Genomic DNA, 23,443 nt, shown 5'->3' with positions numbered 1-23,443 from the left:
AATTGCCTGCTGTCATATTTTCCAGCTCTGACCTTCCAGCAAATGCATCTTGACCTGAATTATTTCTAGTCATCTGAAACTTTATTGTGCAGCAAGCAGCTGCTTGTCACCCAGCAGGAGAGTCCCCAAGCCCTTCCAGTGGTGGCAGAGCTCTGGCAGACGTGCAGCAGTGTGCCAGGATGCAGTGTTTGTGCCCAGCAGCTCACCCGCCCTGACCCTGCTGCTGTCTCCCAGCACACGGCAGGAGCCTGGCAAAGCAGGCAATGGCAAGAGCTGTGGGTAGCAGCACCCACCAGGCTTTTAGCCTGGCAGCCCACCACCAAGAGGCTTGGATTGGGAGGGACAGCCCTGACACTGCTGGAACACATCTGTCCCACCCACAACCAAAAAAACAGCTCTGGAGTCACATTTCTCAGGTGGTTTGTATCCATCACCCCTCTGGGATGCCCCAGTTTGTCAGCACCTCCTGGAAGTAGCCACCAATATTCCAGCTTCATTCCAAGAGAGACTTTTTTTCCTTGACTGCCAGAAGGCTAGACTTTTCCTGGTCTGACTACTGTGGAAATGGTAGGAACTTCCATCAGGAACAGACTGGGCTTTCTCTGCCTGGCTTCTTGTGAGCTGGTGCTCCAAAAAAGAGTGAGAGGTGTGAAATGAGCACCATTTAAAGTGCTGGACATGGACAGCTTGAAGATCTGTGATGCCACAGGGCAGCTGAATACTCCTGCTTAGCTCTCCTCTGGCTGAATGTTGGGATCTCAGAGCAGAGGTCCCTGCTTTCCATCCACTACAGAAGATGCAAAAGGCTACTGGGACTGAAAATAGCGTGACAAAGGGGATGGAGGAAAAGGATTTTTCTCATATCCTGAGCGGAGAAGACAAGTGTGACTGGTTTGGCTTCCCAAGGGACCACCTGCATCCCAAAGCTGGACAGCAGCAGCACTTGAGCATGATATTTAGCAGTACTGTTTAAAGTCATCTCTAATGCAAGAGCAAAGTTTGCTGCCATATGTCCAGGGTGAAAGGCAGGAGCATGCAGGATGAGGCAATGCCAGTGTGGCCAAATGCTCCTTCTGCTGACTCCACTCAGAGGAAAGGCACAGCGAGAGAGGCCAAATCTGCCTGCACCTGTTCCTGGCCTCATCTCTCCATCCTGCCTCCCACGGCTCTGTCTCACTGCTGATGGAGGTGGGGACAGATCCTGCACCTGGTGTGAGCCCTTCCTTCCCCAGGAGAGATGGGACAGGAGCCAAGGAGGGTCTGAGCAGCTGAGCTGAGGTTTTGCTATTGCTGGTCCCCAGGGGGACCCTGGCTTTCAGGCTGTCCCCCTGGCTTTACAGGGCACAGTGCCCCTGCCCTCCTCCTCCCCTCCTGGGTGACAGGGAGCAGGGGCAGAGCTAATCTCTGCTTGTAATTTTGGAAAGCGAGTATCCACCCTCATGGAGCACAGGAACTCCAGGAGAAGGGTAACAGAGAGAGGCTTTTCTGCAAGGGGAGCAGAGCTGAAGAGAGCACCAGGCACAGTTTGTGCTGCAGGATGCCTGGTTCTCTGCATGTCCTTTTGCCCTTGGTGCTTTGCTGTTTGTGGGAAGTTAAGCCCTTCTGGAGACCTGAGCAATATTTTGGTGTAGGAGAAACACCCTGAGCAGCAACACTGTCCTCACCATCTCTGCAAAGACATTGGTACCTCTCCTCTTGGGATGTTTCACTCCTTCCCTCTCTGTGGTTGTTGGGATGGTGCTGGTGCTTCCTATTGGTAAAAATTGTGGCCCTGGAGAAGAAGGAGAAACGAGAAATGCTGACAGGGGAACAAGAGCCACATGCTGCTGGCCTGCAGAGCATGAGTTACTGAGGTGCTCAGGAAAATGATTGAAGTTGTGGCTCTGGGGCTCATCCCAGACCCTCAGTGCCAGATGCTGGCTGTGCCACTGTCCCGTATGGGGTCTGCAGCAGCTCTGGCTCTGGTTTAGCTCCGGGTTTGCACTTGTGACCTCCCTGCTGGCAGGGCTGGCTCTGCAGAGGTATCCCTGCTCCCTGCCCTGCCAGACCCCAGCAACTACAGAACCCAGGGCTGGGAGTCCATGTGCTCTTTGCTAGTCCCTGGGGATTTATTTGCCCTCCCATGAACAGGAGAACATTAGCAGCCAGTGCTGGCTGCAGCCCCATCCTCCCTCATGCACAGGCTGCATCCAGGCACAAGGAAGGAGAAGATGGGCTCCATCCATCCCTCTCCCCCTGCACAGCCAAGGGAGTTATTGACAAACAAGTTAGTGCTTTGAAAGAAAAATGCCGCAGCATATTTGAAGCTGCCTCCGTGATCAATACGGAGCCGTGGCTGAGCCTGCTGCCGACTGGATTTCAGATGACGGCTGTGGGGGTAATAAGAGCCCTGGGATCAACTGTCTCGGAGATTATTACAGGATGAGATGCTTCACTGCTTTACAGTGTTTACTCAAGATTTATATTCCCTCTGTGTACATAAGGGGGTTGTTGTCTTTTGTCGCTGGTTGATCATTTTTTGACGGTGACGTGCACGCTGTTGGTAGGGTTTGCTTAGGGGTGAATTCCATGAACGTGCTGGGGATGAGAGGGAGAGCTGGGGTGGAGGCACCCTGGAGCTGGTGGCAGGAGGTGGCACCATGAGGAAGTGCCCTCTGCCCTCTTGCATGCAGGCAGAAAGGATGGAGACGTGTGAAGCACATGGTGGAATGGGCTTTTGCCTTTCCAGGTGCTCTGCAGTAGCAGGTGAGGCTTCAGAGTGCCCTGTCCATGGAAGAGGGTCTAGTACCAGAGGAGAGGGCTTGTGTCGTCCTCATTCCTTCATTATGGAGGAGGAAGAGCTGCAAAACCAGCTCCTGGGGGATGTTCCTGCCTGGGGCTTGGGTTCCTTGGCTTGGTCATGTGCGTTTGATTTAACCACCTTGAACCAGCGCAGCATTCCCTGCCGCGGGAGGAGGGCTGGCCGCTGTGATGCTGTGTGGCACTCCCCGCCTGGCAGCGCAGGGCTGTTTCAATCTCCAGCCCAGATCTCCCCTCCCAGCTGCGTGCTGGGCTGCGGGAGGTTAATGCAATTCAGAGCCTTGGGCAAGGCGCTGCGATGAGGGTGATAAGAGTCTCCCCGAGGGAGTTCACTGAAGGCTTAGCAGGAGTGGCTCTCCCTCGGAGCAAACATCCCTAGGAACACCCAGCCGTGGCTGGGCTTCCACACCGGCTGTGGGGAGAAGCCAGAACGCCACCCCAGACTGCCTGAGGAGCATCCCCCAGCATCCACATAGGCTTGGGGCACCTGTGTGGAGGCGTGGACACGGGGGTGGCATGGCTGCTGTTACACAGGGCTGCTCAGTCTCCTTCTGCAGAGTGTTTGCTGTAATCCTGTTTTATAAATCCAGCCTTGGTCTTTGGCCTCCCTGAGCTCTGCTCTGCTGCCTCCCAAGCTAAACCCACTGATCTGACTGAGGCAGGAGCAGCCAGGGCATGCTTATTGCCATGGTGGGGCTGGGAGAAGAGATTTAGTAAATCATTGGACCAGTTTCCTTTGGAAAGAGTCTGTGTAAAAATATCAGAGCAATGCAGGATAGCCCCAAGTGTGATGGGAGAGAAGGGGTGGCAAGGAGGAGGTGAGCATCACCCTTGGCTGTCTGTTCCATCAGGGACAATCCTCCAGCATGCTGGCCCCTCAAGCAGTGGGGATGGTCCTCTCCACTAAGGATGAGATCGTGGTCCCTGCCTGTGCTAGCTCCAAGTATTTCCCACCACCACACTGCCAGAAGCTTCAGGACATCAGACCAGCTGTCCCCAAAAGCTGCTGCTGGGGTGAACACACGTGGGTGAGCCGTGCTCAGGGTGGGCCGAGTGAGCCTGTGGGGGATTGGGCTGAGTAGCAAGGTCCTGGAGCAAAGCCAGGGAAAAGCGGCAGCCACGTGTGTGCAGTTGCCATCCTCTGGACAGACAGATGGTCACCCAAACTGCTGCCCCTTTCCTTTCCTGCCCATCTTCTGGGAGGGAGGGTGTGTGCCCAGCTGTGCCACCTTTGCTGCCCTGTGCCCATCCTGAGTGCAGGGCTGGTGTGCAGAGCAGGAGCTCCCTAGGGCCCTGCTGAGCAGCGAGGGGCTCTGTGCAGAATACAAATGAGTCCCGTGCAGCACCTTCCCCCTCACACAGCCGCTGTCTGTCGGGATCTCCAGACACCAATCCCTTGCAAATCTCCTGCTGGCCTTTCATGACCTTCAGAGTCGTTTCAATTCAGTGTTTTCAGCCTCTAAATCTCCTGTCCTTAGCCCTGGGTGACTTCTTGGGAAAGAACTGTGCTCCTTAAAGTGCCAGGGCAGTCTCTGCACCACAGCCTGCTGGAAACCTGCAGGTATTTCACATCCATGTTTTATTTTTGGTAATTCCTCTATTTTTTTTATTGCTGTTTGAACCTCACAATTGACAACAATTGACAGGTCTGAAATCTGGAGAGGTTTTGGTGAGTGCCCTGTACCCTGCCAGGCTCTCCAGTTCACTACCTGCCTCCTGGGCATCTCACAATCCATGCACGCAGCACACCTTGAGCTGGTCTGATTGATCTGTAACACTTGAAAAATAATGGTTTAATCATTATTAAGGATTAGAAATAATCCTTGAGCTGTATTGATCACAGTAACATTATTCACGATGAACTCATTTGGCATTTATGGGGACATCCTGCAGCAGTGTGTGGCTCCAGGCAGACCCGTCACCTTCCCTGGGGAGCTGTCAGCGGGGTTTGTGGGAGCAGCAACAAACCCTGCCCTAACAAACAACTCCAGGAGTGCTGTCCCAGAGAGCCCCCCGGGGGACCAATTGTTATTGGCACAGTTTTGGAGGGTCCTGAATCCAGCAATCTCCCATCCTGTTCATGACAGCAGCCCATCTCCATGCAGGGCTGGATGGGCTCCCTCTGGCACCAGTCAGGGACGTGGCAGGATGCGACTGCTGCCATGGGAGCCCCACGTGGCACCACTCTGGGTCTGTGCCCTGTTGCAGAGGAAGGATGGTTGGCTGCCTGCTTGGCCCCTTTCTCCTCCCAGTCACCTTTGTGCTCACGGGACTGAAGTGTCTGTAGCGAGGAAAATGCTCCAGGAGCAACAGCTGGAGGGCTCTGGGAACACTTCTCCTGGGTGAATATCCAGTGGCAGCCAGGAGCCAGCACAGCACCCTGCTGTGGCTGTGCCATCCTGCTGCAGGCTCCCCCATTCCTGCAATTCCTGCTATTTATCAAACAAGAACATCTGGGTTTCCTCTTTTTTTTTTTTTTAACCAAAATTGTGTCTGGTTTGACTTTGACAAATTGACATTTTCCAGAGGAAAAATATCTTCTGTCGAGGAGTCGTTCCTGGGTGTAGCTGTCCCTTACTGCACCATTTGCAACCCTCCAGGCACTTTGCACAAGGCGATGAATAGTTAAAGATGTCCATAAATCTTACCCTAGCCCATAATAAACAAACACACTCTTATCAAGTATAGAAAAATGCATATTTCATCACCACTGCCTTAAATGCAACTCAGAATAAATGCTTGTCTTTAATCAGCCATCTCAGTATATAAACAGAGCACAAAAGCTTGGAGGGGATGAGGTATGGAATTGGGCCATGGATTTTCTAGGCAGCTCTTGGGGGCAGGGATATGGCTGTGCAGGTGAGACCATGAAAAACTGCCCTGAAAATTCATATCACTTGGCTTTTCTGTCCAGCCACGTGTTGTTTCTCATTCCCTTCTGCCTGCCACTGGAGCCATAAGGATTTTGCTTCAATATTCAGCTGATAGCTGATCTTTCCCCTTGGATGCTGGCCACTGAAAGCAAGCATTTTGATTTAGAAATCAAGATTAAGAGAAAGAGAAAAGATTAAACAGGAAAGTTTAAACCAGTACGTGCTGAGATTATTCAGTGATGGATTCGTGTTTCCCTGCATCTGATAAGAACAAGCTGCATTTTCAGGCAGGGGAGGGCCGGATCTGTACTTGCAAGTGCCTGTGCTTTGCCACACTCACAGAAATACAGCATCTGCTGCCACAGCCCTGCTCAAGCCACCTGCCAGGGCTGGGACTGCCACTCACCTGCATGGGCAATGGGGCACTGTGGCACCTGGCGGCTTCCTTTCCCCTGAGCTTCCATGTGGAAGGCTGAGACATTTTGCATCTCTGTCTGCTGACAGGAGTGCTGGAGAAGCTGGTGACAATGGGGACAGCAGCTGTGACCTGTGGCTGTGCCCAGGGCTCGTGTTTGTATGTGTCTGTGTGTGTGTGTGTGTGTGCTTGTGTGTGTGTGTGTGTGTGTGTGTGCTCTTACAGCTGGCCACTGTTCAGGCCCTGGGGAAATCATTTCCCAGGGATATCACTGGACTTCACTGCTGTCCCTGTGGTCTGCCACCAGCCTGCCACATCCCTGATGAGCAAAGGAGTGCTTTTTCATCCTGGAATTCGTGGTTCATGGCATGAAAGTTGTGTATGTACAAGCACTGGGAATCTTGTGTTCATTATGTGAATCTCTGTGGTGCTGCCCAGGCGGTGATTTGGGGTTGTTATTTTGCCCAAGATGTCACCCCATTGTCAGTGCTCCTTCCTCCTCCCAGCCAATTCAGTGTCTGAAAACAGCCAGGGCTCACCTCTCTCCCCACGCTCTGGCTGCCAGCACCACTTGCATGGGGCTGAGCATGTCCATCTCCCTCTAGGGAAATATATCTGCAGGGAACTGAGGAGCAGGCGAGGCAGGAGCCTGTGCTGTAAGGTACATCTTTGCTTGATCTGTCTCCCACTAACTCTCCAGGGAGCCTCTAGGGACTGCAACAGCCTCGAAAGCCTCGTGGCCTGTTAGCCCAGCACAGACTGGCCCCTGGAGCTGAGACCTGGCAGTGTGTGTTCCCTGGGAGCCTTGCACAGCTGATGGCTGCTGGGGACCGGACATGAATCCGTGTCCCTGTTAGCAGTGAGTGTCCAGCACCCAGGGGTCTGGGTGGCCCTCAGCTCTGTGGATCCTCTGGATCAGGACGCTGGGCTGCCTCCCGCTGGGTTTTGGTGCTGATCAGGTTGTACAGCCCTGGCAGGCACCTCCCCAGGCAGCTGCCCACAAACCAGGGTGCCTGGGCTGGTCCAGGGATGGAGAGAAACATGCTCGTTTTGCTCTTGGCTTTATTTTCTTAGTGATGCGGAGAGGATCCTGTAGAAAGCCTGGAGTTCTTGCCCTGTTTAACCCCTTGGATTCCACAAAAGGCCAGATTGCAGCTTCTTCCAGGCACTGCAGTACCGCAGGGGCTGCCCAGTCTCCAGCCCTGCCCTGCTGCACCCTCTGTGCTGGTGAGGGGTCTCATGGCTGAGCATCCAGTGAGGGTACCCTGGTGCTGAGCATCGCCCCATCCTGCTTCTGGCAAATCCTGCTTCCTCTGGGTACCCCAGTGTGGGCATGGGTATACAAGGGGGTTAAATCTGGGTGGGCAGCATGGTGCACCTCTGGGCCCCAGCACTGGGGCATTTTGAGGGGGTTTTGAGGCATTTTTGAAGAGTCTGCCCTGCTCTGCACAGAGCGGGGGGCTGTCAGCACAGAGACCTGGGTTCAGCCCTTGCCCTGTGCAACAAGAGGCTGCCCTGCTCCGGGGGGATGCCCGCAGCTGCCAAGCTGCAGTGGCTCAGCCCTGCTGAGTTCAGCGATGGCCCTGGAGATACTGGCTTGCTCCAGGAAAGGCAGGAGCAAGGAGGAAAATCTGGCTCCCTGTCCCTGGAACACCCTTCCAGGGGGCTGCCCGCAGTGCCTCCTCCTGCCCCCTTGCCCGTGCAGCAGAGGGGTGGCAGGGTGCTGCAGGAACCCCCGCAGGGATGCTGGGTGTTGGGGTGGCTCCGGGGCTGCAGCGGGCAATAGCTGGGTCCCCCTGCTTCCCCTAGGCTCATTTCTCCTCTCCCACTTGTTTTGCAGAGACTTGCCAACGCGGCGGAGAAATTCCAGAAGGCTCACCACTGGCAGGACAACATCCGGGTAAGGCCCGTGGAACCCGGCCTCCCCAGCCCTGCCCTCTGCGGGATGTCTCCTGGCACGGGAGCCACCGTCCCGTCCCTCCTTGCCCGCCGTGTCCCCGCCGTGAGGGCGGCTGGCTGCGCCGCGCTCCGCACGGCCCAGCCCCGTGCTACTGAGAGCAAACGAAGCGATGTGGAGCTGGTTTGCAGGCTCGCCTCGGCCCGCGCACGCCGCGAGGAGAGCGGGAGGCGAAGGTCGGGCTGACGGCCCCGCGCCGGGCGCCGCGCCCGAGGCACCGAGCTGGGCTGGTGCTGCGGGCCGCGCACGGGCCGACAGCGGCGGGGCCCCCTCGGCGGCACATGCCAGCAGTGGCGGCGGGGGCTGCTCCCAGGGAAGGAGCAATCTGGGCTGGGAGAGGGAAGAAGCGGGCTTAATGATTGCATTTGACTTTGTAATTCTGGCGGTGATAGCACTCAGCAGGAACCTGAAGGATTCTGTCTGGAAATGCTCTCAAATTATAACCATAATACAAAAGGAAGGAAAGATTGTTTTTCTCCCAGTGCGAATGGAGTCTGCAATGAAAAAATACTCCTGAGCCACCAAACCCCTTCCTCTTGGCTAGGGCCGCATCCTGCCCAGCCCCAAGGAGCCCCCTGCATCATCTGGGGGGACAGCCTGGGGACAGCCCCTCTGCCAGGCCATGCTGCTGTATTTTGGGGGGTATTTCACAGTCTGAGCTGCTGCTGCTCCCACAGACCTTTCTGCTGTAGGTGATGGTCACCAGGGGTGGCTGTGGAGGAAGAGGTAGGGAGAGCAAAAGAGAAGGCAAGGGGTTGACCTGCTTGGCTTTCATTTGCCATGTGGCCAGCTTGGGGTGGAGGCTGGTGGCTGAATCTGTGTCCCACAGGCACCCAAGGAGCAGGATGAGCTCACAGGGATCTTCCTGTCTGCATGAGAGCACTGGTGAATTGCTGACAGCTCCTCCCAAGAGAGCAGTGGAGAGGAGCTGAGGAGAATAATGAGATTTGGTGCAGGCACCTGCTGATGCCAGTGCTGGTGCCACACCAGGACCTTGGCTCAGGGCTCCCAAGGAAAGTTCAGAGAAGTACAGGGTGAGCTTCAAGCATCTTCAACCCTAGTGTTGACCCAGTCTCACATGTCCTCCAGAGTCAGGAAACATCCTTGAGCAGCACCTGAAGCTTGACTGTGGATACCCCAGGGACACTGTAGTTGCCCTGTGCCCCCCATGCTGTGCTGGCACCCAGGGTTGGATGCCTTGTGACTGGGGCATGTGCAAGGTGGGCAGAAGTGGCACAAGGTCACTGCATTTTGTAGCAGTAGCAAAAGCTTGGGGCTTTTGCTCATCCTCTGGAACGCAGGGATGGGCTCCTGCTGCAGAGGCTATTTGCAGCCCCAAAGAGCTCCTTCTCCAACCAGACCTGGCTGCCTTCCACTGCCAGGGGAATAACAGCAGGACACAAAACACACTGGGAAAGGCTGTAGCGCTGGGGAGCTCTTGGCTCATTTTGCCATTCGCAGCACAAACCTTTCAGAAATCCACTTTCATAGAAAAAAAAATATTTTTTAATAGCACTGTTTGCAACCACTTAATCAAGGTAATTAGGAGCGAGTCACCCAGAAACAATGTGCAGCGATGCGTCACCGCAGAGCTCGGCGCAGCTTTATCAGGACAGCCCAGGCCTGGCTGGGACACTTGATGGACTGGTCCAGCTCTGTGCACAGCCCCCAGGGTGCTGGGCATCAGCCTTGCCTGCCTCAGTCCTGCGTGCAACAGCCCCAGCTCCTGAGCAGAGCAGAGGGATGAAGGGCTTTGTACATCTCATTACATCCCCTTTTCCTGCCCTTTATCCAGGAGATGGTCAGGCACGGTCAGAGCCGTGTGCCAGCACCGCTGTCCCTGCCTCTGCAGCTGCCCCCAGCTTGTCACCGGTGCTGGCACGGGCAGCAGGCAGGGAGGGCAGCAGCACAGCATCCCAGCTCCTCCTCTCCTCCCTTCCCACCGAGCAGGAGCAGCGTTCCTCCTGGCTGCAGCTCTCCCCTCCTCTCCCAGCGTGTCGCGTCCTAACCCCGCGCCGGAGTCGATGACGGATTGCGGCGAGCGCGGTTATTTTTGTGTTTCCGTCCAAGGGCGCCGGCAGATGCTGAGTGTTTGCGCTGCATTAGTGCTAATGGCAGCCCCATTAAACCTCACTGCAGATGGGTTGCTATGGAAGTCCAGGGGAAAATGAAGCAGGAGCAAGAGCATGAGCGGCTGGGAGCTGCTGCCAGCAATCACTCACGATCCATCTCTACAGGGAAAGTTCCTTTTTCCTTGCTATTTTCTGGTGTTTCCAGCTACATGCCAGCCAAGCTGGCCTTTCTGGAGTTGAGTTCAGCCTCCCACTTCAGGAGGCTTTGTGAAGTGCCTCCCTGTTCCCTAAACAATCCCTTCATCCTGTCCTGCTTCATCCCTGCTCCTTGTGCTTGTCCACCCTCATGTCTACCAGCTGTGCCAAGTTGGGTCTGTGTCCCCAAATCAATTCTGGACATCAGGCCATTTTCCTTAGTCAAAAGTAACCTTGGCCCCAAGGTCACCCATATCCTCAGCACCCTCATGAGTTCCCTCAAGCTTGTTTTACTCCAGGGCTGGGTGGCAGCTCAGAGTGGCATGGTGGGCAGGCATGTGGGCAGGCTGTGGGGAAAGATCGTGCCCTTCCCTGCCTGCACTATGAGGGTCTGTCAGGGATGCACGTTCACCCACTGGAGAAGGCTGGTAGAGCTCTGGAAAGGTGAGAGCTGGGTTCTGTTGCCAGAGTGGGCTCCCACCAAGGGACACGGCAACCACCTGGCACTGGTATGGCAGGAAACCACAGAAAATTCCCTGTTTGCAATGGCCTGGCCTACCAGTTTTCCCAGAGAGAATCTTCTGGCCTACAGGCTTCCATTCAGAGATCCACTGGGATAGTCTGGCTCCACTCCATGCAGAGCCATGAGGGTTTGTCTTTCAAGGCACATCAGGGCTGGCCCCTGCTCCGGATGTCCCCAGTCCTATCCCCTGGCCATGGCAGTGGTTCTGAGCCTGCCCTGTTGTCCTGGGTTGTAAGATAAGCTTGTATTCCATTTGCCATCTGTCGAAGGCGAACCGGTTGGACAGGTTTTTTGTTATCTCTCTCAGAGACAATGGTTTGTGTATACACCTTTGACTGATTCAATGAAAGGCTGAAAAAATGTAACGCCGTGAGGGGTCCCACCCAGAGGGGGCAAGCAGCTCTCTCGCTCTCTCTTCGCGGGATTCCGAGAGAAGCAGCTCTCCCTCTTCTTTGCGGGACTCCGAGAGAAGCAGCTCTCTCTCTCTTCGCGGGATTCCGAGAGAAGCAGCTCTCCCTCTTCTTTGCGGGACTCCGAGAGAAGCAGCTCTCTCTCTCTTCGCGGGATTCCCGGGGAAAGCAGCTCCCTCTCGCTCTCTCTTCGGCGGCACCCGCAGCGAAGCAGCCGGCGCGCAGAGGCGACGGCAGCGGAGCTCAGAGGCAACCCCGGCGCAGAGGAAGACCGGCCCCCACTGCCACCAGATCTTCAGAGGAAAATTATACCCTTCTAAAGATCACCACTTCAGCTGCAACTCATCAACTATTGCAAGGGAAAGCAATTGTCCCAGCAAAACCTGATACTGGCATTCCTCAGGTTCTAGACTTTTTCTTTCACTAGTTTTGTTTGTACCGATTGCATTTTCCTTTTTAAATTGTTGTCTAGTTTTCTCCTAGTAAAGAATTGTTACTCCCACTCCCATATCTTTGCCTGAGAGCCTTTTAATTTAAAGATCCTCGTAATTCAGAGGGAGGGGGGTTTGCCGTTCTCCATTGCACAGGAGGCTTTGCCCTCTTTCACAGACTCCTGTCTTGTCTAACGAAGACAGAATTTGGCGCATCAACGTGAGGCCCGAGGGCATTGAGAGGGAAAAAGGATTAACAGTTCTTAAGTAATTTGGTTTTGTTGTGTGTAAAAACATCTTCAGCATCACCATGTGGTCTAGTTTACCTTGGTTTGGGTGGCATGTGATCGTAGCTATACTTTTCCCATTTGCAGACCCTTATCTAAAAATGGGTCCTATGACTAAGGCTACGGTGTCTGTTATCAAGTTTGGCTTCTGGGTTAATTGGGTGAGGAATTCATGGATCTTTAATTTCCTCTGGAAGGCAGGTACATGGATTCATAGCTATCACACGTTAACTGTATGTTTTTGGGGTTACTTTAATAACGGTACCTACTGCGAGGAAATAGCACCTGGGCAAACTTTCTCTCAACCTTTTAACCATCTTTTTGGGTCTGTTCCACCAGTTCTCAAAGGGTTAAGATCCTTTATAAGTGCTAATGATACCATACAATGGGTGGTGTTGCTGATAGTCCTGTTATATTTAGCATTCAGAGATAAGGGAAGATTAACCTGGATAACTACCCTCACACCTACACCACAGACTCGAGATGCTGCTGCTCCAGAGCCTGACCCTGCCCCACAGCCCACCTCAGAAATGAACCGCCCAGATTGGGTGAGGGTTCTGGTTAAGGAGATACGAGAGATGCTGAAGGAGTGCATTTCCCCAGCTGGTGAGAAACCGGCCCTTTGCCTTGAGGAGGGACAGTCTAATAGTACAGCTGTGGAACCCACTAATGTTACAACTGTCCAGGTTCCAGCTGAACCACAAGGGCAGTCACGGTCAGCAGCAGTGGCCCCGGTAGAAACAAGGAAGTCTAAGGTGAAAGCAGAGCACCCTGCAGATAGGGACAGGAATGGAGGAACCTCACAACCCACAGGGGAGCCAGAGATTGCTATCATCACCGAGTCCCTGACGTACGAAAGTCTTCGCAATCTGCATAAAGACATTGTGCGACGAGGGCGTGAGGCTTATGCTACCTGGCTACTCCGGGTTTGGGATCTTATGGGTACAGGCGTGCAGCTGGACGGTGGTGAGGCAAGGAACTTGGGACCCTTGACCCAGGACTCGGGTATAAATCAGGTTTTTGTAAGGGAACCAGGGTCCCTTTCTCTCTGGGAGCGGCTCTTAATGAGTGTCAGGGAGAGGTTTATCCACAGAGAGAGAATGCAAGAGCACCATCATAGAATGCGCTGGAAGACCCTCGAGGAAGGGATCCAACAGCTGAGAGAAGTGGCAGTATTGGAGGTACTCTTTGGGAGGGATGGACGACACAATAATGATCCTGACAAGGTCAGGTGTACGGGACAAATGCTGTGGAGTCTGGCAAATCTTGGGCCATCTCAATACGCCACCTTCATTGCAACGATCAATGCTGACACCCACCGGGAGACAATAGGTTCTGTTGCCAACAAACTTAGGAATTATGAGAGTATGATTAATGGCCCAATGCAGGCTCATATCTCAGCTGTGATTAAGGAGTTTAAAGAGGAGATGAGGGAGGAGATAAGGAAGGTTAATACAGCACCCGTGAGAGTCACAGGCCCCAGAATCAGCACCCAACAATCCCCAGCTAGAGAGAGAGGGTACACCCCAAGGGCTAATCTGTGGTTCTTCCTGCGTGACCATGGGGAAGACATGGGGAGGTGGGATGGGAAACCCACCTCTGTCCTGGCAGCACGGGTCCGTCAACTCAAGGAGGGAAACTCTAACCGGGGGAGTTCCACCAAAGTGAAGGTAGCCTCAACCTCCCGTGACCAAGCTTGTGGGTACGATCTGTCAGACCCCCTTGAAGGGACCTCTAGTATGTATGCCCAGGGAAGGAATGATAACCAGTGTTAGAGGGGCCCTGTCTCTAGCCAGGGAGAGGCACGGGAAAACCGGATCTTCTGGACAGTGTGGATCCGATGGCCTGGCACATCAGAGCCACAAAAATATGATGCTTTAGTTGATACTGGTGCACAGTGTACTCTGATACCATCGGGACATGTGGGGGCAGAGCCTGTTTCCATTGCTGGTGTGACAGGGGGATCACAACAATTGACTCTGGTGGAAGCTGAGGTGAGCCTGACTGGGAAGGAGTGGAAGAAACACCCTATAGTGACTGGCCCAGATGCTCCGTGTATCCTAGGTATAGACTTCCTCCGGAACGGATATTACAAAGACCCAAAGGGACTCAGGTGGGCTTTTGGAATAGCCGCTGTAGAGGCAGAAGACATTAAGCAATTGAACACCTTGCCTGGACTGTCAGAAAACCCCTCTGCAGTAGGACTCCTAAGGGTGGAAGAACAACGCGTGCCAATTGCGACCTCGACAGTGCACCGCCGGCAGTATCGGACGGATCGAGATGCCGTGATCCCCATCCACAAAATGATTCGGGAGCTGGAGAGCCAAGGGGTGGTCAGCAAAACCCACTCACCCTTCAACAGCCCCATCTGGCCTGTGCGCAAATCTGACAAAGAATGGAGATTGACTGTGGACTATCGTGGCTTAAATGAAGTGACTCCACCGCTGAGCGCTGCTGTGCCGGACATGCTGGAACTCCAGTACGAGCTGGAGTCCAAGGCAGCAAAGTGGTATGCCACCATTGATATTGCTAATGCGTTTTTCTCCATTCCTCTGGCAGCAGAATGCAGGCCTCAGTTTGCTTTCACCTGGAGGGGCGTGCAGTACACCTGGAACCGACTGCCCCAGGGGTGGAAACACAGCCCCACCATCTGCCATGGACTGATCCAGGCTACACTAGAAAAGGGTGAGGCTCCAGAACACCTGCAATACATTGATGACATCATTGTGTGGGGGAGCACAGCGGCAGAAGTGTTTGAGAAAGGTGAGAGGATCATCCAGATACTACTAGAAGCTGGCTTTGCCGTCAAGAAGAGCAAAGTCAAGGGACCTGCCCGAGAGATCCAGTTCCTGGGAGTGAAATGGCAAGATGGACGGCGCCAGATTCCCACTGAGGTCATCAACAAGATCACAGCTATGTCCCCACCAACCAGCAAAAAGGAAACACAAGCTTTCCTGGGTGCCATAGGTTTCTGGAGAATGCACATTCCTGAGTATAGCCAGATTGTGAGCCCTCTTTATCTGGTTACCCGAAAGAAGAATGATTTCCACTGGGGCCCTGAGCAGCAACAAGCCTTCACCCAGATCAAGCAGGAGATCGCTCATGCTGTAGCCCTTGGCCCAGTCAGAACGGGACCAGAGGTCAAGAATGTGCTCTACTCTGCAGCCGGGAACCATGGGTTGTCTTGGAGCCTTTGGCAGAAAGTGCCTGGGGAGACTCGAGGCCAACCACTGGGATTCTGGAGCCGAAGTTACAGAGGGTCTGAAGCCAACTACACTCCCACAGAGAAGGAAATCTTGGCTGCCTTTGAAGGAGTTCAAGCAGCCTCGGAAGTAATTGGCACAGAAACACAACTCCTCCTGGCACCCCGACTACCGGTGCTGGGGTGGATGTTTAAAGGAAAGGTTCCTACTACCCACCATGCCACTGACGCCACATGGAGCAAATGGATTGCCCTCATCACTCAACGCGCCCGTATTGGAAACCTGAATCGCCCTGGGATTTTGGAGATAATTACGAACTGGCCAGAAGGTGAAAACTTTGGTCTCACTGATGATGAGGAGCAGGTACAAGTGGCAAGGGCTGAAGAAGCTCCACCATACAACCAACTACCAGCAGAGGAGACCTGCTACGCTCTTTTCACTGACGGTTCCTGTCGCATCGTAGGGATGAACCGGAAGTGGAAAGCAGCCGTATGGAGCCCCACACGCCAAGTTGCACAAGCTACCGAAGGAGAAGGTGGATCGAGCCAACTCGCTGAACTCAAGGCCGTTCAGCTGGCTCTGGACATTGCTGAAAGGGAAAAGTGGCCAAAGCTCTACCTTTATACTGATTCATGGATGGTAGCCAATGCTCTGTGGGGCTGGCTGGGAAGGTGGAGAAAGGCCAACTGGCAACGTAGAGGAAAGCCAATCTGGGCTGCTGATATATGGAAAGACATTGCCTCTCGGGTGGAAAAGCTGACGGTGAAAGTCCGTCATGTAGATGCCCATGTCCCCAAAAGTCGGGCTAATGAGGAGCACCGGAACAACGAGCAGGTAGATCAGGCAGCAAAAATAGAGGTGTCAAAGATAGACTTAGATTGGCACCATAAGGGGGAGTTGTTCCTGGCTCGATGGGCTCATGATGCCTCAGGTCATCAGGGCAGAGATGCCACCTACAAGTGGGCACGAGACCGAGGGGTGGATCTAACCATGGACAGTGTTTCCCAGGTTATCCATGACTGTGAGACGTGTGCTGCCATCAAACAGGCCAAGAGGGTGAAGCCCCTATGGTATGGTGGGCGGTGGTCCAAGTACAAGTATGGGGAGGCCTGGCAGATTGACTACATCACACTGCCCCAGACACGCCAAGGCAAGCGCTACGTGCTGACCATGGTGGAAGCCACCACTGGATGGCTGGAGACTTTCCCTGTACCTCATGCCACTGCCCGGAACACCATCTTAGGCTTGGAAAAACAAGTCCTGTGGAGACACGGCACCCCTGAGAGAATTGAGTCTGACAACGGCACCCATTTCAAGAACAGCCTTATCAACACCTGGGCCAGAGAACATGGTATCGAATGGATATATCATATTCCCTATCATGCTCCAGCTGCCGGCAAAGTTGAACGGTGCAACGGACTCCTTAAGACTACCCTGAAGGCACTCGGTGGGGGAACATTTAGAAACTGGGAAATTAACCTGGCAAAAGCAACCTGGATGGTCAACACCCGGGGGTCTGTCAATCGAGCTGGCCCTGCTCAGTCAGAACCCTTACACGCAGTAGATGGAGATAAGGTCCCTGTAGTACATATGAAAGGTATTTTAGGGAAAACTGTTTGGATTAATCCCACCTCAGGCAAAGACCAACCCATTCGTGGGATTGTCTTTGCTCAAGGACCTGGTTACACTTGGTGGGTAATGCAGGAAGATGGGGAGACCCGCTGTGTACCACAGGGAAACTTAGTCTTAAGAGAGAACTGGGTGTAAGATTTCATGGTGTGCAGATGGAAATAGAATAAGGGGTGGATAATGTCCTGGGTTGTAAGATAAGCTTGTATTCCATTTGCCATCTGTCGAAGGCGAACCGGTTGGACAGGTTTTTTGTTATCTCTCTCAGAGACAATGGTTTGTGTATACACCTTTGACTGATTCAATGAAAGGCTGAAAAAATGTAACGCCGTGAGGGGTCCCACCCAGAGGGGGGAAGCAGCTCTCTCGCTCTCTCTTCGCGGGATTCCGAGAGAAGCAGCTCTCCCTCTTCTTTGCGGGACTCCGAGAGAAGCAGCTCTCTCTCTCTTCGCGGGATTCCGAGAGAAGCAGCTCTCCCTCTTCTTTGCGGGACTCCGAGAGAAGCAGCTCTCTCTCTCTTCGCGGGATTCCCGGGGAAAGCAGCTCCCTCTCGCTCTCTCTTCGGCGGCACCCGCAGCGAAGCAGCCGGCGCGCAGAGGCGACGGCAGCGGAGCTCAGAGGCAACCCCGGCGCAGAGGAAGACCGGCCCCCACTGCCACCAGATCTTCAGAGGAAAATTATACCCTTCTAAAGATCACCACTTCAGCTGCAACTCATCAACTATTGCAAGGGAAAGCAATTGTCCCAGCAAAACCTGATACTGGCATTCCTCAGGTTCTAGACTTTTTCTTTCACTAGTTTTGTTTGTACCGATTGCATTTTCCTTTTTAAATTGTTGTCTAGTTTTCTCCTAGTAAAGAATTGTTACTCCCACTCCCATATCTTTGCCTGAGAGCCTTTTAATTTAAAGATCCTCGTAATTCAGAGGGAGGGGGGTTTGCCGTTCTCCATTGCACAGGAGGCTTTGCCCTCTTTCACAGACTCCTGTCTTGTCTAACGAAGACACCTGTGCTGACCATCCCCAGCAGCAAACAGGGGTGTCAGGACTTCAGCCCACCCTGCAATGCAGTTTTCAGGTTTCCATCCTCTGTTTGCTGCCCTGCTTGTGCAAGTGAGCTGCAGAAGTAGAAGCAGAAGTAGTATAAAAATGCTGAAAGATCATGTTGCGTTTTTTGCTGCCATCCTTTGTATCTGTCCTTGCTGACAAGCTGCCATGTGACCTGTCAGACATCCCAGCCAGCTCCATGTTCTCCCAGCTCTTTTCCATTTGTGTGCTCCACTTTCCTCCCAAGTTTTCCTTGGGTTTTTTTCCAGGCCTTCAGCCCCATCCCAGCAGCATCAGCAGGGTCTCAGGAGTCCCACACTCACACAGTGTGTGGGAGAGGGGCCATGCTCACCTGGGGGATGCTGTCAGAGGTGCAGATCTGCACTGCCAGCCACAGAATGCATCCCAGGCCAACATCACCACCATCATCATCACCATCATCATCATCACCCTGTGCAGGTCTGCTGGGGCTGCCAGAGCTATTTGTGCCTTTAGGGGACCCTCCAGTGCTGCAGAGATCCATCCCCACGTTTATGTGCGCTTGGCAGGATTACATAAATTGCCTTTAAAAGTTGACTTCTTTATAAGCCATTTTCTGCTTCATAAAATGTTTATTACTGTTGTTTTTCTCCCAGTCTCCTTCCTCACTGCATTTTCCATCACTATACTGGGAAGCTCCCCTCTTCCTCTGCCTGCTGCCCCTCTGCCTCCCACCTCTCCCCACCTTTGATGTTAGAAAGGGCCCTTTGAAGGGTCAGAGCCCAGCAGGCCCTTCTTCCTTGGAAAAGAAAAATAGCCATGCATTGAGCTGTGGATGTAGGAGCTGCTGGGGACAGGGTTTAACCACTGGGTGCTTTTAGGGAGTGGTGACATTTGTGGAGGTGGCAGGGGGATCACAAGTGCTGGACAGCCCCATGCTGCTGCCTCCATCTGTAACCCCTGCCTGCAAGCACATGAGGAATAACAAAGCCCAGATAATTTCAAGCTCCATTAGAAACGAAACTCCAGGGAAAAGGGGATTGCTGTTTGCCAAATGGGGATGGACAGGAGCAATAACAGAGACTGTGCTCCTGACAGCCTAGGAAAGGTGTGGGATGAAGCAGGGGTACATGGCAGCATGGCTGGGTACCCAGCCACAGCCATACAGCCCTGGGTGCTGCATCCTGCAGGTGCAGGATCCTGCCCCATCCTGCTGCCCCTTCCTGCTGCTCCACCCAGCACTGCTGGGTAGGTGTCTGCGGGGGAACAGCAGCTGTGCCATGCCATGCCATGCCATGCCATGCCATGCCATGCCATGCCATGCCATGCCATGCATGCCATGCCATGCCATGCCATGCCATGCCATGCGTGGGCTCCAGCAGCTGCTGCCGCAGGCTGGGCACGGCCACGCAGGCAGGGCTTTGTGTTCAAAGCAGAAGCAGAAGGGCGAACGCCAGCTCCTTATCCTCCTTTCATTTTTCTCCTCCTTTAATTACAGATCCTACTTATCGGCTGAGAACAGAAAGATTGTCACCGTAACCTTGCACTTGCCCTTGTAGAAGGTTTACCTAAAAAGTTAGAAAATAAAATCAAATACTCTAATTTGCAGTCGTCTTGCCATTTCAAACCCAGTTTTCATTACAGCACAGAAAGTGCATTGAAGCTGTGTTTATAACCCCCTTTTAGATAACAAATCACATTTTCTTTTGGCTGGCGAGTGTGTAGAATTGATATTTTTTTTTTTCAGTTTAATGGGTTTGTGTGTTCAGGAATGATCTCCATCAGCTGAGAGTCTTTATTGTGTTTGATATAATGTCAGCTTTCATTACGCTCGGAGAATTACTGTGCTATAGCACCAACCTTGCTCCTGTAGCGCCGGTCTGGCCGAAAAGCAGAACAAGAAAATCATTCACAAAACCCCTGTGTCGGTGCTGTTCCCTCTTCAAAACCAAGGATGGGGCTTGAGGGGGCTTGTCCAACTCCCCACTCTTCAAGACCACTGGGCTACCCATGGCTTCCCTATGACTATGATGGTTTGGTGAAGGGGTTGCTGGCTTTCCTCTCAGTGCTGTTTTCCCATCCCATCCCATCCCATCCCATCCCATCCCATCCCAGGAAGGGCAGGGTGTCTCCAACAGCCTCTCTGTGTGTTGGCATTCCTGTGGCACCCGGGTGCAGTGGAGGGGAGCAGCAGCCACGCCTCGTTTGAGGCAACCTCAGAGGAGCAGGACAGACAGGAGATGCCATGTAAAGAAGAATAGCTGGTGAGGTGTGATCAGATAAAACATCTTCTTGGGGAGATGAAAAAACTGTTGACAGGTCACTTAAATATTTCCCCAGCTCTGTCAGAGAGGCAGAGGGAGGAAATTGCTTTTTAAAAAAAAAAGATGCCAAGGCAGATTATGATGACTGTTTCCACCTGTCCTGGGTAATGCGTAGGGCCCCTGATGGTGGATGGGATGCAGGGAATTCACAGTGCTGCAGGAAAAGCATGGGCTCCACCAGACCCCCTCTTGGTCTATCCAACAGCCTGTGGTGCTGGGGTTAACCATGAATATTGTCCTTTTCTGGGGACTAAGAAAGGATTCATTGTGCTGTATATGGACAAGAATAGCTCTAGCCAGTGGAAATAAAGCTTCAGCCCCTACCAGCCACAGCCAGGCGTGGCTGTGATTACAGGTAGGAATTTTTCCCAGGAGTTCATCCAGCCCCTTTGTAGCCTGTTCCTGGCTGTGGGACTCACACCAGCCCACGGCAGGTTTAGCAGGAACACTTTCTTTGCTCTGTTGTTCCCCAGCCAAGAGGCTGCTGTGCCCATGGCAGGGCTCAGACACCTCGGGCTGAGCACTCACCTGGCTGAGACCTGCAGCCCCAGCTGCCAGCCAGGACCAACTGACCAGCACACACCAATCCCCAGGGACAGCCATCGGATGGCCCCATCCCACTCCTCATGACCCAGGAGGGCTTGGCAGGGTGATGCTGTGGTGGGGACATGCTGTGTCCCTGCTCCCGCTCTGCTCCTCTGGCCATAGCACACGTGTGAGGCTGCAGGAGCTCTGTGACACGCTGCAGGAGGTCTTCTGTATGAAAGGTGCAACTATAAGCAAAAGCTGTTGCTATTTCTGTGTGCTTAACAAAGAAATAGGTTCAGGGACATGAAGAAGTACCTAAATACTCACTGTCCTCTCTAAGTGCTGATGGCAGAGGAAAGGTAGGCTTGTGAGCAGAGGCCCCAGTTCTGTATGGGGACACCAGTTCCTGCTTGCTTTCCCCACCCACTGAATTGCCTGCTGTCTGACCAGGCCCAGCTCTGGTCACCTGGCTTTTCCCCACATTGGTAAACTGTGGGCTGGGATGCTGGTCCTGCCACCAGCTCCATCCAGTGGCTGGAAAACAGGCAGGTGCCAGCTTGGGATCTATCTTTTCTTCCCACCACCCTCCAAGTTCCCCCTAACTGCCTGAAGGCAAACTGCTGCAGGATTTGGCTCTTCCAGAGCCAATTAAATCTTGAAAGAGATTTGCTGACCACAGGGGTCACCTGTGCTGCTCGGAGAAATGAAACCCACAGCCAGAGGCTGAGAGGGACTGAAACCAATGCACTGCAGCAGGATCTGCCTGCAAAGCTGCCCCGGGGAGCTGCAGCATCCCCAGGGCATGTGATTAGCAGGGTGACCCTTACAAGACAACAGCGAGCAATCCTGTGGAGTACTACAGATCCTACAGGTCTCAGGAGAAGGATTTGCCAGATTAGATGATTTTACAGGAAAGCTCTATAGAGGAGAGTGTGCCATAGCCCTCCTGCAGTGTCCCTGCCAGCTGTGTGCTCCAGCTGGATGGCTGGAGCAGGGAGCTGCCACTAACAGCTCCTTGGAGGTATTTTAGGGTGGTGGCAGCTCTGTGTGTTTGGTATAGTTTGATTGTTTCATTGTCACCTCGTTAGGTCGCTGACTTGGAGGCTTGGGCCGGCACCCCTCCATCTCTAGGCTGCAGTGAGATAACAGAGCACTGATTTTTCCAGCATTATTTTTAGTTGCTGTAATTGTTTTAGGCAAAAAAAAAAAAAAAATCTATTTGGATGCTTGTAGAGAGCTGTGTCAGGGGTGAGGGACGAGTGTCCCTCCCCACCCACTGAGACACTTGTGTGCCCCTCCTTGTCCTGGTCTTTGTCTCATACCTGTTCTGCTGGTGTGTGGCAAGGGAGCACCGGTGCCAGAGCAGGGTCTGCTGGCAAGGCTCCAGCTTGCAGCTTTCCAGAAGCTCACAGCTTGGATTTTTAATCAGCCTTTTGCTTGGTGTTTTGTTATGAAAACAGTGAAGGTGTGGGGCACAGGGCACCTAGGGAGGGCTGAAGGTGGGGATGAGGAAGAAGCCAGGGTCCTTGGGGAGATTCTGGCATGCAGCATCCTCAGGGCCACCTCCAGGAGGTCTCACCTGGGTCAAGCCTTGGCCAGGGGATGCCCAGTGACACTGAACCACAAGGGTTTGGTGCAGGTGCAGTGGTTCCTTGGTGGCCTGGCTGGAGAAGCCTGGGCCATGGCTGCAGGGACAGTTGCAGATCAGGCTGGGATTGCCCTGAGCTCCCAGAGTGTTGCACAGGGTTTAGGGTCGCACAGAGTGTTGCACTTTAGGAGCTGAAAAAACCCCACACTTAACCACCAGTGACACAGCCATGCAGTGCCCTTGTGCAGGTGGCACTTGGCAATTTAGGTACAAGAAAATGGGTTAACACATCATGGAGCAGCAGCTCCTCCTTGTCAGCCTCCCCTGCAGTGGGAACCAGTGTGTGCTTCCTGCAGGCTTGATTGCAAGAGACAGGGACAATATTTTGCCTCAAAATCCCTTGACATCTTCACCCCCTTGTTTTCTTTATTGGTATTTATTCTGAAAGGCTCTAGAAATACCAATGGTATTTACACAGACCTGGTGCTGAGTTTTACATGGACCAGAGGAGGAGAGGATTATGTGAAGAAAGCAAATGTGGTTTAAAAAAATATTAGGGAGCAGAAATTGTAGCACCCCTTGTTGCCTCTTGGAACATTCATGGCATCTCTTTAGAGCATCTCTGAGGGCTCTATCCCTCCTTCTTGGAATAAACACAGACTTCCAAGCGGCAAGGAACACAGATGCCCTGCCAGCTCCCCCAGTCTCCCTTGGACCCCATGAAAAGCCCCCAGCCCCACAGCATCAGCAGGGTTGTGGCAAGGATTTTGGAGCCTGCCAGCAGGGCACATCTCAGGGCCGGGGCCACGCTGGTGCTGGCTGTCCCACACGTGCTGTCTTGCACGTGGAAACCTCAGCCACACCCTGAGCGTGGCCGAGATCTCACCCAGCTGCTCCTGGGGTTGTCGGGGCTTGAAAGAGGGCTTGCATGGCAAGGGCTCTGTGATCCCTGGGGAATCGGTGGGAGGGATGTCCTTACGGGAGCTCTGCTCCCTGTGCCGTGGGGAAAGCAGGATCAGGGGACCATCTCTCCTGCCCGAGCATCATCACCTCGTGCCCTCTCCACTGCGGGAGCGGAGACCTCTGCGGGTGGGAGGGGAATCGAGCTTTTCGGAGGAGCCAATGGCAAATAAAATGAATAACAAAGCACCTTCTGGACGGCCGTTGTTAGTCACACTCACTCCT

General features: G+C 53.5%; 1 protein-coding gene across 3 annotated transcripts in view; it reads left to right on the top strand.

Moving 5' to 3' along the window:
* CACNA2D2 (calcium voltage-gated channel auxiliary subunit alpha2delta 2) overlaps window positions 1-23,443 on the top strand; it is a 217,815-nt gene that overhangs the window by 160,049 nt on the left and 34,323 nt on the right. For all 3 annotated transcript variants that reach the window (XM_021529147.3, XM_021529146.3, XM_085590685.1), the window contains one exon: window positions 7,928-7,987. In XM_021529147.3, the coding sequence (XP_021384822.1) occupies window positions 7,928-7,987 (60 nt within the window). The remainder of the gene's footprint in view (window positions 1-7,927; window positions 7,988-23,443) is intronic.

This window comes from Lonchura striata, chromosome 12, assembly GCF_050655825.1.
Source record: "Lonchura striata isolate lonStrDom1 chromosome 12, ASM5065582v1, whole genome shotgun sequence".
Lineage (NCBI taxonomy): Eukaryota > Metazoa > Chordata > Aves > Passeriformes > Estrildidae > Lonchura > Lonchura striata.
Note: the sequence above shows the minus strand (reverse complement) of the source record. Positions and strands in the feature narration are given on the sequence as shown.